Source organism: Ctenocephalides felis, unplaced genomic scaffold (assembly GCF_003426905.1).
Source record: "Ctenocephalides felis isolate EL2017-DRISC unplaced genomic scaffold, ASM342690v1 CF-g0.4_SCAFFOLD_03571, whole genome shotgun sequence".
In the NCBI taxonomy this organism is placed as follows: Eukaryota; Metazoa; Arthropoda; class Insecta; order Siphonaptera; family Pulicidae; genus Ctenocephalides; species Ctenocephalides felis.
Window position 1 is genome coordinate 48,133,970 of NW_020539725.1, and position 16,658 is coordinate 48,150,627.

General features: G+C 27.6%; 2 protein-coding genes and 1 pseudogene across 2 annotated transcripts in view; all 3 read right to left on the minus strand.

Moving 5' to 3' along the window:
- LOC113386173 overlaps positions 1 to 1,420 on the minus strand; it is a 3,942-nt pseudogene extending 2,522 nt beyond the window's left edge.
- The window catches only part of LOC113384428 (kinesin light chain-like), a 76,143-nt gene that overhangs the window by 53,735 nt on the left and 5,750 nt on the right, over positions 1 to 16,658 (minus strand). The window lies entirely within an intron of this gene.
- LOC113384432 (putative riboflavin kinase) lies at positions 9,281 to 9,996 on the minus strand. The gene is given in 2 exon segments (XM_026622148.1): positions 9,281 to 9,647; positions 9,650 to 9,996. Coding segments are annotated over 2 exon segments (465 nt in total). The 5' UTR covers positions 9,873 to 9,996; the 3' UTR covers positions 9,281 to 9,405.

Sequence of the window (16,658 nt, forward strand, 5' to 3'; positions counted from 1 at the left end):
TAGTTCAATAAAAGTACGAATTCTGTCACGGATTCTGTTACAGATTGTCGACGTATTAGCAAGAAATAACAATAAATTTTGCAATATGCAATGATTATAAATAAACAAATCATCCTTGGATAAAATAAATGATTAACATTTGACTATCACAATTGTATAACTCCACTTGACTTTGATTATAGCTCGGCATTTAATTATCGTTTCCTTTTCAGCCGGAAGATTGCTCATTTCAAACTGACCTATACTAATTATTAGAGAAACAGTGGGAAGATATTTTGCTCAAGAAATAAATGTTATTTTACAAACTACAGTATAATAGTAAACTTGACTTTTCGATTTTTACGATATGAATAACACAGCAATAAATTGCTCCAGGTATCTTAAAACTAGAATGACGTGGGTTGGTTGTATACCTATTTTGCCTGATTGAGAGTCAATTTCGGTAAGAGATTAGGGAGGAATAGAAATTAATTTTTGTATACTATTCATTCATTGTACTCTGAAAAACGTAAAAAAATATTTTTAAAAAAATGATTTGAAATTGTTATGTTTATCACATAAAAATGCAAATGAGTCAAATGACTTGCTCCGTCATTCTAGTGTTAAACCCGAAAGGATCATATGCTATCATTTTTGTCATCAAGATGAATAATAGAAAGCATAATGCCTAGTTATTACAAAGAAGCGATGTAATTTACGCAATTGTAAAATTATAAATACGGATGCTTTATAAGAGGAAATTGTAGATACTCAATTTTAATTTCTGGTGTACCTATCCTAGTTAAACTTAAATATTTGATAACACATTATAGTATTAAGTTGGCAACTAAGTGCAAGCAAGTACTTTTTATGAGCTTATGGTTTGATTTCTCATCTTTCAACGAACGCCAAACGAAACCTACGCAATCGATCAAACAACTCTTTTTACTAATTGACATCTAAGGGGGCGTCTATTAATCACGTGATAGATTTTCTAGGGATTTTTGGACCCACGCTCCACCTTGGTGATACGTCGTGATATTTAAAATTACCTCCCCTCCCCCAAAAAGCATTACGTGTATTTTTAGTTACGTAAAATTTTTCGAATAAATTTTTCGAATTTACGAAAAAAAAACGTGAAATTTGTTTTTTTTTTAAATTTAGGTAAAAAATAAATACACGTAATATCTTACGAGACTCCTCCCTCCCCCAAGTGATTTTTCGTGATTTTTTGTTAAACACCCCCTCCCCCAAAAACCCTCACCCCCTAAACTGTCTACTAGCCATGAACAAAATATATTGTCGGGCTAAGTCAGCAAACCTAAAAATTCAATTGAAACCATCTAGGGCTAAGATGAAAACCGCACTTACTTAGTTGCCAACCTAATCTATTATGATAAAATGGCGGATTTCCTGGACGTTGTTTGGAATTCCTAATCATTTAGTCTTAATGATGCAATATTGTAATCTCATATACAACTGCAAAAACTTGTCTTAAACGCAAAACTGCTGGCCAAACAATCTTATTTAAAAAAAACTAATAATAATCTGGTTATTCACTGGATGTTTGTGTATTCTGACCACATACTGAATGTGATCAATAGTGTAATGAGCATTCGACCGCGACTATTCAAAATTAGTAGGGCGGAAAACAGAGCAGATTAAACGACTCCGTTGAATGGATAATTATTGATTCATGTAGAAATTTTATAAATTAATAAATTCAAAGAAGGTGCAGTATTTATAAATTTCGTATATATACGCTTTATGACTATAAATAAAATATTAATTATAATATATGTGAAATAAATATATAAAGTGCAAATATTTTATACTAAAAATAAGTTCACCAAGTGCATACAGTCAAACCACCACGCTATAAAAAAACTCGAGATTAAAACAAACCACATCCTTTGTGGCCCTTTATATAGAGGACAATACTTTAGTTAATAACTAACGAAGTATATTTGAATTCTGCGAACGCAAGTGTTGATACAATTAGTATTTTGGCAACAATTTTATAACTGTTACCTATTTGGAACAATGTAGTAAGCTGTACTGTTACATTCGATCCTATATAGCATTCATTTGTCGGCGAATCTTCAATTATACTTCAATCGTGAATGACAATGATTGCAATCCATAATAGCAGCAGATTATTATTTATCTAAAGTATGTACTTATTTTTTCTTTTAAACCAGACAGATTGCAACAATTTATCATTACTGTATTGGATAGTTTCAATTTATTCTCAATATACCATGCATTTCCCATACACAACATCGATTAGATAAGCCATTATACCATTCAAAATATTCGAGTGATGCAGAGTATTAAATCCAAACAGACTACTTAATTGCTTCTATATACAATCATTTTATTTGAGACCTAACATGTAACCTCAACCTCAGCTTACATGCACACGCTGAAAATAAATAAAAACTATTTCTCATCATTAGCAAAATGATTCTTCCCACTATGTCATTATCTAATTCTAAAGATGACAAAATAAAATTTCATGTTATTAAGCCAAGCTCTAACCTTGATTTCTGCCATGATGGCATTCAACAAGACGAATGCAATTTTAATAACACGGATGTACGAAAATAATAATAAAATAAATAATGTGCTTGTAATAAAAAATGGTACATTAAAAACTAGACAAATTAATAGATACTATTTTAATTAAAACAAATTCATTTAACGCAGCAAAAAATAATGCTAACTAACTAATAAAGCAAAAATTAGTTAATTATACAAGATTAAAAAGAAGCAAGCAAAAAGAATCTGCAAAACACATCTTTATATATTAGGTTTTTTATATTATGTGATATTAAATATTCAATAGTTGAAGATTATATGACCGTAATCAATAATTTTAAAACGAAATTCATCAGTATTACAGAAAAAGAGATAATAAAAATTCAAATTCAAAAGGGGACAACCGTTTGGGTTACCATCTATAAAACCACATTTAAGAATCCAGTACAATAGCTCATAAGATTCGTAAATATATTAAATTGAACAAATTAACTTAGTAGATATATGGAGGTGTAGTAGTCCTCCATATTAATACCAATATTATCCAAATTGTAGTAATAACAAATTCCATAAAATATTATTTATATTTGTTTATTTTATGTATGATTAATATCCACGACACTATGGTTGTCATATTTATCGTTAATAAAATGTGATTGGTATTTTCTTATTTATAATCGAAAAGAAAGTTTCAAGAATTATACATTTTTGGCAAATTCGACTAGGAGAGAAACAAAAGCCATGTCCGATCTGACACTTGAATTTCCTTTTGTTTTTCTCCGTGGTCACATATGGGCCAATCTGTACAGTAACATGTGACGCGTGTTGACAAGCCGCTATGCGTGTTGGCAACCCGCTACAGATATATTCACGTGCCATATAAACACAGTGATTAAAAAAGCTTAATGTGCTAGGTCAATTTTTCAAATAAAATATAAAACGATTCAGAAGATAAAACACAAAACATGATTGTTTTTAAAAATAAGCGATTCAAGTACAATGTACATATATACATATGTTCATGATTGAATATTAAAACAATCACATTATTCGAATTGAATTTGATTGATTTATTATAATTAGTATTTGCAGTTAGTATTTTTTATTTGTAAAATGTATCACATACATTGTTGTGTGTGCACAAATAAATGGACTGCACATGAAGCATATAAAACCACGTGGCGCCAAGAAACTCCGCATTGCAGGTTTCTAGCTAAAACTTACGAGACAGTCAATATAATTTTGTACTAGACTTTATATTTACGCAAATGCGATATATAAAAATCACAAAAATATATTATTTATATAAATACATATATAAAATACATATAAATATATAAAATACATATTTGCAATGTCGGCAAAATATCGAAAAACTTTATGTATATCAAACACTAAAAAGAAACTGAGAAGTGCAATAAATATGTGTAAATTTTATGAAAGCTGCAGTATAGTAATAAATCAGAAAAATATTTATATTGAATTATACCAAAATTTAGCATTAACAATACTTATTCCATATTTTAATATTTCCGATATATAAGGTCCTATATATGAGTTCACATCAGATGTAATTTAAATAGAGAATAGTTTTTTTTTTAATTTTAATTTCATTCTGCCATCTGTATATCTAATTACATTTAGCAGAGATTTCTGACAAGTTATTTACAATTTGTTAATCAAGAAAATCATTTTGAGATTTTTTTTATAATCTGCGATTTGAAAATAATACGTTACATTAACAACTTTGTACAAATTAATAGAATATTTTATAATAGAAATCCATATTCATTCATTAATAACTCCTAACTCCATGAATATATTATATTCCTTATTATCAAACTCTAGATTTATATCCACCATACTCATGTGCAATTCCGACAGCAATGAAACAATTGCAATCGATATTGTCAGTTCGAACAAAACAGTGAAATATATTTTAGTATTAGTGCACTTTTAATATAGATTGATTTTAACTTCAAAAAAATGAAGTATAATGCAGAGATATATTCAATTGTGTCAAGTGCAAAGGTAAATATGATAACGATATATAGTAGATTATTATATGCGATCATACTTGATTAATAATTTCCCACATATTAATATTAAATTGCAAAGAGCCTATTTGATGCTCACAATTATTTCAAATTATTGAAAATAACTAAAAATATTAAGCCGAAGAATGTTTCTCATGCCAAAAGTAATTATATAATGTTAAGTGTATATTAGCCCAACAAGGCTTAAACGAAAAATTCCCAATGATCTCATAAATTTGTAAACGCTAACAATTATTATTATTATTATTATTCTATTATTATCTTACTATTTCTATTATTGTTATTATTTTATTATTCAGAAATTTTATTTATATTATTAATAATTTTATTTTATTATTATTTGCTTCTATTTATATCAAATCATATTACGATATTATTTTCATGTAAATGTTATACTTTGCACTTTTATTTATTTAAATTTATGTTATTATTTATCAATATTACTAGATGTTAATATTTAACAGTTGTAATAATTATTGAAATTAAAAAAAAAGTGTATATAATGATATACATCATATACACTTTCAAAACTTTCATTTTTGCACACTTTGGAGTCGCGAAATGATGTGATTAAGCATGTTCAATGTTTTATTTACTATATGTTGTTCATAATTTTTTTTATATTCATTTATTTATTTATATATTATTTTCATATCTCAGTCAGACAGGGGTATCTGGTATGAGAGATTATGAAACAATTTTCTTATTTATATATACATATAATTTGTCTATTTCATTATACTACAATATAATATTTACTATAATTAAAATATCTATTCAATCTTCAATTTCCTTATAATATTTCTTTATTTTTCTTTTAAATTTGTCGTCATCATTGGTCATCTTAATATCGTTTGGCAATTCATTATATATTTAAATTAACGAAAATTTTCATCTAACAAACAAGAACAAATAAAATCGGACGAACACTATATGAAGTACTATGAAACTATTCAATGGGGCTCTAGAAAGAGATCAAGAGACCGAAAAAAAAAACAAATTAATTTTTTTTTTTAATTTCAATAATAATTATTACAACTGCTAATTATTAACATCAAGTAATATTGATAAATATAATATAAATTTAAATAAATAAAAGAGCAAAGGATAAAATTACATGAAAATATATCGTATATTGATTTAATGTAAAATATAAGCAAATAATATAAAATAAGATTAATAATAATATAAATAAATTTTCAGAATAATAAAATAATACTAGAAAAATAATAAATTAGATAAAGATATTATAAAGAATTGTTATGATTGGATAAAAAAATGTACGGATGTAAATAAAAGTGTGTTTTTTTTTAATTTTTCTGCTGATTGTCGGCACATAATTATTTCTTTATTATGTTATTAAATAATTTTTAAAAAAATGCCGTGGTACTTATACAAATTTTCGTCATTTTACAATTTGACATTTATTTATTATTATTTATACGCCAATCGGCTTTATAACATTATATTTCTTTATATATTATATATTATTTCTCTACTCGATTTTATTATTTTTCCATTACTTTGTTTTCAGAATGTGACCTTCAGAAAAGCTGGAATGGGTCTTCGAATATAGAGGCGCTACGAATGGGTGTCGCCGCCCGCTGAACACCCACTCTGACCTCCCCGTCGCCCCTCTTTCTTCGAACACGACCGGGATCAATAACGGAAACTCACTGCCGGCTATATAGCATTTATACGTTATACTATACGTTCGTGATACAAGGATTTTCAAGATTTTTATTAAAATAGTAATGAATATAACTTACAAATTTACTTGTATACGGTTAAGTTTTAAAACAAATATTATTACATTTACAAAGAAACGACTTGGCCTATCGTAGCGCAAAACTAGCAAACGATAGTCCTTATCAAGATACATCGAATGGCTTTTAATTTTTGCAATCGGTCGTTTTTGAGAAAATGTCGATTTAGGCAAAAGTCTGTACACATTCACACACACACAACTTTGCCAAATTTGGTCTCATTCGATTCAGAATGGCTTGAAACGTCGAGAAAAACATAAAATCCATTTTTTTTGATAAAACATAAACTTCTCCTTGAGTAAGTTAAAAATAGGTGCAATCCGTGGACCTTTCCATATCTTCAATCTACATATTTCATTTCGAAAAAAATTAATTGAAAAATATCAATAAGTCATTATCAAGTCCTATTCTATTAAAATGCTACTTTTACTCTATACTCCATAGATAAGCTAATTGTTGATAAAGAACAAATAAATATGCTCTTTATACCCACATATTTCTATTTTAGTTATCAGGATATTTATTTAGGATCTTTATTAAATATGTAATATTAGAACAACTAAACATAAATAAAAATGATAAAGATGGTTTTGGTAAGTTTTTCTATAGAGTTACTTTATAACCATAAAATAGTCGAGCAGGATGTAGACTATGGTCATTGATTATGCAATTTTAAAAAGAATTAAATTAATTCAGAATTTAAATTGATTAAATTTAAATAAATAAAACACAAATATTATTACTACTGTAGGTGGTAGTAATGTATAATAAAGTATGAACTATTACTGATATGAAAAATATAAATGACAAGTCCAATTGTTTTTTTACAATCATGACTAGCCTGCTTGATCCCCACACTACAACGATTTTTTTTTTTTTTTATTTTCAATAATTATTACAACTGCTAAATTATTAACATCAAGTAATAATGATAAATAATAATATAAATTTAAATAAATAAAAGTGTAAAGGATAAAATTTACATGAAAATAATATCCGTAATATGATTTGATGTAAAATATAAGCAAAAAATAATAAAAATAAAATGAATAAATAATATAAATAAAATTTGTGAAGGATAAAATAATACTAGAAAAATAATAAAATATAACAAAATAACAATAATAGAAATGGTAAGGTAATAATAATAATAATAATAATAATAATAATAAAAATAATAATAATAATAATAACGAATAATGGTTTATTTTTATCATCAATAATTTTGTTAATTCAACATTGAAAAAAAATAATCCAAAATGTCAAAATCTTGCTTTATAATGTTAAATGTTGGTCAAAAAATTTCATATGTACAAAATGCATAATTGAGATGGAATTTCAATATATTCAAGATATTCTAGATGAATTTTTGGAGTCTATTTGAGAGTATATGATTCTGCAGAACATCCTTGTTATTAACACTATGAACAATGAATAGTTTGCTCTCAAATATTCTATTTCAATATTCATTTTTAAATATCAGAAACTGGTTGCGATTAGAATAAAATAAATATACTTTTATTAAGAATAAGCTTTTAAAATGTTGTATTTGAAAAGTAAACTTATTTCTAATTGGATTAATAAGGGTACTAAGTGTTAAGTATTAATTTTATGTTTTGCTATAGCAAAATAATAAATCATGTTCTGATTTCATAATAAGTGTACGAAGTACTAAGTATTAATTTTATGTTTTGCTAATAAATCATGTTCTGATTTCGTAATTCTGAACTACAATTAACAAAATTTATCATGGCAATAGCCTTATTAGAAATATGAAGTTTTGAAGAAGGGCTAAAAAAAATCCAGAAACTGCATAGATCATACATTTTCGCAATGCAGTGCAATTATATTATCAAGTTGTATCTCAAACAAATTATGTCTCTAAAGCATGATCAAGCATTTATAAATCGAAGGCATCAGGTTTGTTAACCATAGCCTTGGTCTGTAAATCCAGTTCCAACAAATTATTCTTATCAGAAATGAACGCATGATAAGAACCAAATGCAAATTTTGACATAAATTGTACATTGACATGCAAAGTGATGCAAATATTTAGTCATAAAAATATTTACGGCAAATATTCATTATCGTATTGGAATATCATGATAATAAAATTTTAAAAATAATCTGGCATTCACTCACATTAAAAAGAAGCAAAAGTTGTTAAATTAAATTCATGTGATGTATATAATTTTTTTTAAATCGAAGAAAATTTATTTTAGATTCAAGAACGCATATTAAATGCAAGCAGATTCCATAAAAAGGAAAAAAAATGAATTGAGCAAACTTCAAAATAACGCAAAAGACCATTTTATGCCAATATATCAAACATATACCACATGATGTTCTATCTTTTTTTAATTCACTTAAATAAACTATTCAAGAAGAAAAAAAATAAAGATAAAATGATATAGTTTATCCTGAAATTGTTTTATAATAACAAACATTCTTTTCAACACGTATAAATATCTTTATTGTAACAATGATTACCATCCATTAGATTCTTAACAAAGAAAACCCTGTAAAATGTTAGTAATGTACTACTTATTTTTATATAGAATTCAAATAAATTAAGTGTATCATCATATATTATTAGCAATATATTATCTATTAATAAATAAATTCGATATATCATCATAATTAATGAGGTTAAGTATAAAGATAATATAAAATAAAATAAAAGTCAGTAATGTAAAATAAAATATGATCCATACTAATATCTGCGAATTGTGCGTAATTGTGCTTAGTTTACAATGTCATGCTTAAACTTTTAACTCAAAATAAAAAAATGTAAACTATAATTTACGGTATAGAGGTAAGAGGGCTTTTGAGTATTTATTAAAACAAGTAACTTAGTAAAAATAATACATAAATAAATAGCACAGATCATCTTAAAACAAATGCATTGATACAATTGAATACCGAAATATAACTTGGCAAAATTATTGGTTCTTCAGTTGTATGATTTACACTGCTCCTGGTAAAACGTATAAGTACTTTAATTGTAAGTACTTGTCCTAAGTACACTAATTTATTCATAAAAATTGTCTGTAATAGTACTGTCAGCCATTAGAAGGTTCTTCGCAAACGCATCCAAAATATTCGTGAAAACGATACATCATGCAATCGGGATTATCCAAAAGACTCTTAGCTAATTCCGTATCCCGCTGGATGGACTTGATTAAATGTTCCATCGAATTAAACTTGGCTTCGGGTCTTATATACCCCAATATGCAAATCCTCATATGAGAACCATAAAAATCGCACGGAAAGTCATATAAGATATGAACTTCCAATGATTTTATTCTATTTTCGTATACGGATTCCAGCCTAAATTCATAACCATCTTCATCACGGGCCAAGGATCTACTTTCGCCCATCCGTAGTACACTCCTGGGCATAGATCGTCATGGATATCATCGACGACTTCTTTCGAAAAGTTGGCTGTAGGTATACCAAGCTCTCTAGATCCTCTTCCAAAGCCGGCAACAACTCGGCCACGAACAAAATAAGGCAAAATTTTTCTCATCCTTAATAAAGCTGAATCATCAGGTACATCTGTAAACTCGCCGCCAACTTCACTTACATCCAATATCGGAATAGGCTGGATAGAAGGTAATTCGTGTGATTTCAACGATCTTACAACCTTATCCTCCTCAAGCCCATTGGAGTGGGTTTGCAATATCACTGCTTTCGCTTCTTGTACCTTTTCTGTGCCAGCACTAGTTTCCGCGTTTTTCTCTTCTATATCTATTTGGAAGCCGTATTTTTTATCTCTGTTTTCCTAACTTTTATAGCAGTTAGTCCTTTGTTGTTGACTTCTGATGTATTGGCTTCTACGGTATTTACTTCCACGACTTCGACTTCTTGAGTATTGGCTTCGATTTGAACTAGATTTTTTGGAAAGGGTTGATAGTCTTCAGAACTTTCAGACGAGTTATTAAGTTTACTAGACTGATCATTAGTCATATATTGTATTTTTAGAATATTGTTGTGTGATAACACTTTGCTATGTTTGTCAGCAAGTGATTTGACCAGTTCACCTGTCAGATGTTCTCGTTTTTCTTTGGAAGCTTTTGTTATTCTAATTTTAGTTTTATTAGGCCTTTCTCTGTTTGCTAAAATGTCGTCCAAGCTAGAGTCCTTTGTTTCGGTATCATCAGATGATTCGTTTGTGACGGAGTCGTCGGAACTGCTTGTGGAAGGTGGAATTAATGTCTTATCCACCTCCCTCGAAAAAGAGGGATTCCCTTCGTCCGACGTTTTGACTTCGTTCGAATTCACAGAAGAAGTCGCTACTTCACTCGTAGCCGAAGACTTTTTTATCTGTTTACGGTCTCCGCCACCCAGATTATCATTTGCTACAGATAGCATTCGGATGTTAAAAACTTACAAAAGAATATATTTCCTTTTGATATTCGTGAACAAATTTTATTAGATCTAGATCTAGAATAATGTTACTCCTTTTGCAAGACTCTTAATGATCAATATCAATTTTATTTTGATATACTTAGTTGCAAAAACTTTAGAACACCTGTCCAGATTTTTCAATTAAGGCGACGTTAGCTTCAAGTAATATTATAATAGATGTGTCAATATTTAGAAGTTAATTTAAAGTATTAATTATAAGTATAATAATTAGGTATTATATTACTGAATAATGGTAATTCAGTCCCCAAATTCACGTAGTTTCACTGTATTAGTTGTTATCTATATTTTATAATTATATCTTTGTTCTTTGCAGAAGAAATATCAATTCAAGCGATATTATTCCTGAAATATAATTTTCAGCTTCAAATTTCAACTTCAGAGTTCAGTCAGAGGTAGACGTGGTTTATCTGATTTGCTCGCTCGTCTTGTTCTTAGCAAATTTTGTTCATCTATCGTTAAGATCCTTTTCCTCTTTGATAGTCAATCTGAATTTATCAAAACTTCGTTCTTTAACAATCTGAAAATTTGATTAAATAACTACCTCAAACTGCATTCATAATATATTCAGTGATTTATGAGTGGTATTCATAATATTATTTTCTTAAGTGAAGTTAAAAAAAGAACAAATTATGTTGTATCAAAAAAAAATTTTCTTTAATAAAATCTATGAATGAACTATATTTTTGATACATTTTTATAAATATTGTCACGATTTTTTATGTTATAACTCAAGAAAATAATATTTTAACATCGAATAATTATGATTATGATGATGTAGAAAATATTACAAATAATAATAGTGTACAGTGCTGTACAGCATAGTACTTTTTTAATTGAAAATTATACACTATGGGTAAAAAAACTAATTTTAGGCTGAATTATATATTAAGATTCAAAACTTCGAAACGACATTCCGAAATTTTTAATATCATTTATTAAAAATAAATTATTCGCAGTTAGCAACAAAGATGAAATATTTAAAATAAAAGAGAACTTGGAATATGAATATATTCAGTTGCAATATAGGCAGAAATCTCTAGAATGTGAACATTCAACTTTTTATATTTGCAATAATTGATCAGAATGTACGGCGTTCGAGATTTTATTTTTGATAAAACTTAAAATACCTATAAAGAACAAAAGTTCTTTTGTCCTTGTGTAGATTTTATGTATTTTAAATAAATTAGTTCTGCGCTTCTCTAAATTGTTCAACATTACTATTTAATATTTTGATTGATTACTTTATAAATTTTATTATATTATTGTCTCATATGATGTTTTATAGCTTTATCTAGATAAATTAGTTCTGCGCTTCTCTAAATTGTTTAACATTACTAATAATATTTTGATTGATTATTTTATAAATTTTATTATATTATTTTTTCATATCATGATTTATAGTTTTATCCACAGAAAGTGGTAGAAGTTAATATCTTAAGTATATATCTTTCTGAAACAGTTTCTCAATACAAAATTGGCCACACCCTTGCATTTGAGTAAACAATTTATTCGCGTTTATTAGGTTATTATAAAAAACCTCTCACCATTAAACCGAAATATCACTGAAAATATGCAAAAGTGGCCCTTGTTTCGAACCCACTTTTTGTCATAAGGACTTTGTGAAATGTACTAGAGATCCAAAAGAAATACTAGAGATCTTTCGACTTAAATTTTATTATTTTATAGTCGTTAATAAAATAGTTCAAATTTATTTATAATGTACGTAAATGTTATTTTCTTCGGAGAAAATACTTGCCCGAAGATCATTTAAATTTCTTTCCATATAGTATTACTGAAGAAAGTAGGTCATTTAATACACAATCATTATCATTGATCATTTAAGAAAGCGCTATACAGTGTAATTACTACATTCTAATAAAACTAAGCGAAACCATGTCGACAGACAAAATAATAAGGTCGGAATAAATATTTCTGTTAATTTTAAAAGGTAAAATATAAATGTATTAGTGTCAAAAAATTAGATACCCTTGTCAAATTATTAACAATATATTAATAATAACAGTAATAATTTTAATTAGAACATATTTCAAGAAAGTTTGATGTCTAAACTTTCTTGAATTTTATGTTGAAGTTTCTAATTTCAAAATAGAGATGGATATCACTACTGCATGATACCGGAATTATGGCAAGTCTCATTTATTATTGCGCAGCAAACTCAATTTTTTATTCGTACCTTGCTAGGTTTTGAATCAATAGTTGGGAAATACGTCAAACAATATCGCGTGCCTTTAATGATGGGTAAGAAAAGAACCGAGCTCAATTAACATATATACAATATATATATGATGTACGACATCATATAAATTTAGCTGAAGCCAAAGCAAGGTAAACAAAAATCAGAATATACGAGACAAACAAAGTCATTATTGTCAGATGTCGTGATTTTCTACAAATTGCATTAAATTGACAGCAGGATGTCAAGCAGTAGTGATATTGGCGTATATTTGGAGATATATGTAGCAATGGGTGTCCAAGTGAAAATAATCTTTATCCAGCATTTCTGCACCAATAAAAATCATACATTACAGAGAATTGATAACCATTTGGGTTTCCAGCTATAAAAAAACCAAGTCGTTCTAGAAAAGCTCATAGGACTTGTTAGGCTCTGATGGCTGTTGATATTAATATATTAACTAAATAATTAAATAGAAGATTATTATAAATAATGTAACTTTCATTATTCTTATTTTATACAAAACTCGGATTTAAAATGAAGAACATTGTCTAGTATTTCTAAGTTTTATATAAACTGAATTGCAAAGTCAAAATTATTTATTTAAAATGTAAGTAATGTTTAAAGCTTTAGCTAGAATTAGAATTAAAACCCGAATTATTTTTTGATAAAAAAGGATCATACAAATCTGTTGATCCGTTCTCTTAAAAACGGACATTTTTAGCACTTTTTATTCCATATCTCCGAAGCCGCTGGACCTGTCTTCGTCAAAAACTAATGGTTTCCACACATACGCACACACGCGCACACACACATACACACATCCTTTTTTTGTGAGGTATGTTAAAATGTTCAGAAACCTCTGAAACGTGAAGATATGCAAAAAATTTCATTTTCAATTTTTGGCCCATTACCCTACCCTACGGGAAGTTAACAAGAATTTCTTTGAAAAAATATTGTCCTAGTGCTAAAATCCATGTTATGAATTTACTCTAATGCACTAAACTATATAATATAAACATTAAATCTGTTAGACTTATAACAATATTTCACAATTTTACTAACATAACAATGTTCACAAAGTAGTAACTGTGTAATATATGTGTTGTCTGTAAAACTAGTTAGAAACAATTTTTCCACTGAATGAACTCTATAACTATAATCGAAACGTATGAATTTTAGAATACATTTTTAAAGAAATTCATGTTTTTTAATAATGTTATGTCCGACTACTAAACTCAGAAATATCAACATCAAATTCCTAACTACAAAATATTTTGTATACAATTTGTGTGTAAAATTTAGAACGAAACAACCTGGCATTTTTCAAATTTTTCTATTCTCACTCACAATCATACATACTAAAAACCCTGAATCTCGCGTTGATGAAATAAGTTTGAACAAAATTCAAACAATTGGATGAATACAGAAACATTATAAAAATACTATTTTAAAATACATTTTTGCAAAAATTCACGTTTTTTAATAATGTTATGTCCTATTATTAAATTCTTATTAGAAATATCAACATCACATTCCTAGCTATACAATATTTTGTATACAATTTTTGTGTAAAATTTGGAAAGAAACAACCTGCCATTTTTCAAATTTTTCTATTCTCACTCACAATCATACATACTAAAAGCAAAATTCGAGTTGATAAAAGAAGTTTAATCAAACTTCCAAAAATAGGATAAATACAGAAAAATCAAAAATACTATTTTAAAATACATTTTTACAAAAATTCATGTTTTTTAATAATGTTATTTACGATTATTAAACTCTTAATAGAAATATCAACATCACATTCCTAACTATACAATATTTTGTATACAATTTTTGTGTAAAATTTGTAACAAAACAACCCGCCATTTTTCAAAATTTTCTACTCTCACTCACAATCATACACACTAAAAGCCTTGAAATTTGCGTTGATAAAAGAAGATTAATCAAACTTTCAAAAATAGGATAAATACAGCAACATCATAAAAATACTATTTTAAAATACATTTTTACAAAAATTCATGTTTTTTAATAATGTTATTTACGATTATTAAATTCTTATTAGAAATATCAACATCACATTCCTAGCTATACAATATTTTGTATTCAATTTTTGTGTAAAATTTGGAAAGAAACAACCTGGCATTTTTCAAATTTTTCTCTTCTCACTCACAATCATACACACTAAAAGCCCTGAAATTCGCGTTGATAATAAAAGATAAAAGAGGTTTACTCAAACTTCCAAAAATAGGATAAACACATAAGCATCATAAAATTACAATGTATAATTACATGATTTTTAAATTTTAATAAATATTAAATCAACTTACACTCTGTAGTCCATCATGACTTTCGACATGTTTGCGGAGTACTACTGACTTATCCAACAGATTTCTTCAGATTAATAATCGAGCAAAAACTGCACGGTATATATTATTTTTAACTCATTAACCGCAAACAACAAAACAATGTACATTATTCTCTTTGAGTGTACAAGGAGATACTATATTTTTTAATAAGATAGGAAATAAAGTGCTGAAGATACTATATAAAAACAATTATTAGTAACGATTTAAAATCACTCACAAATCGAATAAACTTAAGTGTATCAAGCATGAATCATAAATTCACTTGGTAGTAAAAGACAACATAGCAAGCAAATCAAATTAAGCAGCATTGGAAGAAAAGAAATAAATGAATTTTATGTGAAGTTTTACCAAATGCTATATAAAAATCTTAAAATTTATTACGGCAGTCAGGAAAGTTAAATTACTAAGTCAGACTTATCAAGCACAGCGTGTGTCACTAAGCACTTTTGCGCAACTACAATAAAATGCAACTAATGAACATATATTCGACATACACAAATATTATTATTATTTTATTAAATCACTTTTATATAAAACGCGATTAGAAAAAAACAAACTTCTTTACTATAAAATATAAGTGATCATTGATTTCGCATAGGCGCATGTACAGAATTAATTCGATAATATAGTCTGCGACGTAACGCTGCCTTGCACCAACTAAGCGAAACTCAGGGGGTCGAATATTACCAACGGGGCGCATGCGCTTTTTCAGTTTTATATTAATGTATGTACTTGGCAAACACACATAGACGATACCCCATGTATTAATTTTGAATCTAATAATAATACAATAAACGAAAAATTCAAGTAAAGACACAGACATGTCTCCATTTATAATCAACCCTTAACGGATCATGAGCGCCGCGATACTTATACTAATTAGCTCCAATATATTGCGCCAAATTTGTTTTTTCAATTTTATCACAATTTCTGTTGCTATCTTTGTATGTATAGGGCTCGCCCGTAGGTAAGCGGTTAAGAGCGACGAGACTTGTTTCAGAGGTCCCGGGTTCGATACCCACTTAGAGCAGCCTGTTGTCAGGCAACATTGACAACGATTTTCACTTGGACATATATATAGCAATATGTTTCCAAGTGAAAATAGCCCTTGCCCGGCATTGCTGCACCAATAAAAAGTCAGCCCTATTAGATTCTTTCTAATAACAAAAAAATCATCAAATATGGATGGATTAACCATTGGGTTACCATCTAAAAAAAATACGAAGAAAGGAGAAGTTTCAGCGCAACAGCTTATAGGACGTAAGGTTCTGATTGCTGTTAAAAAAATATATAAAAAAAAAATCTTTGTATGTACCGC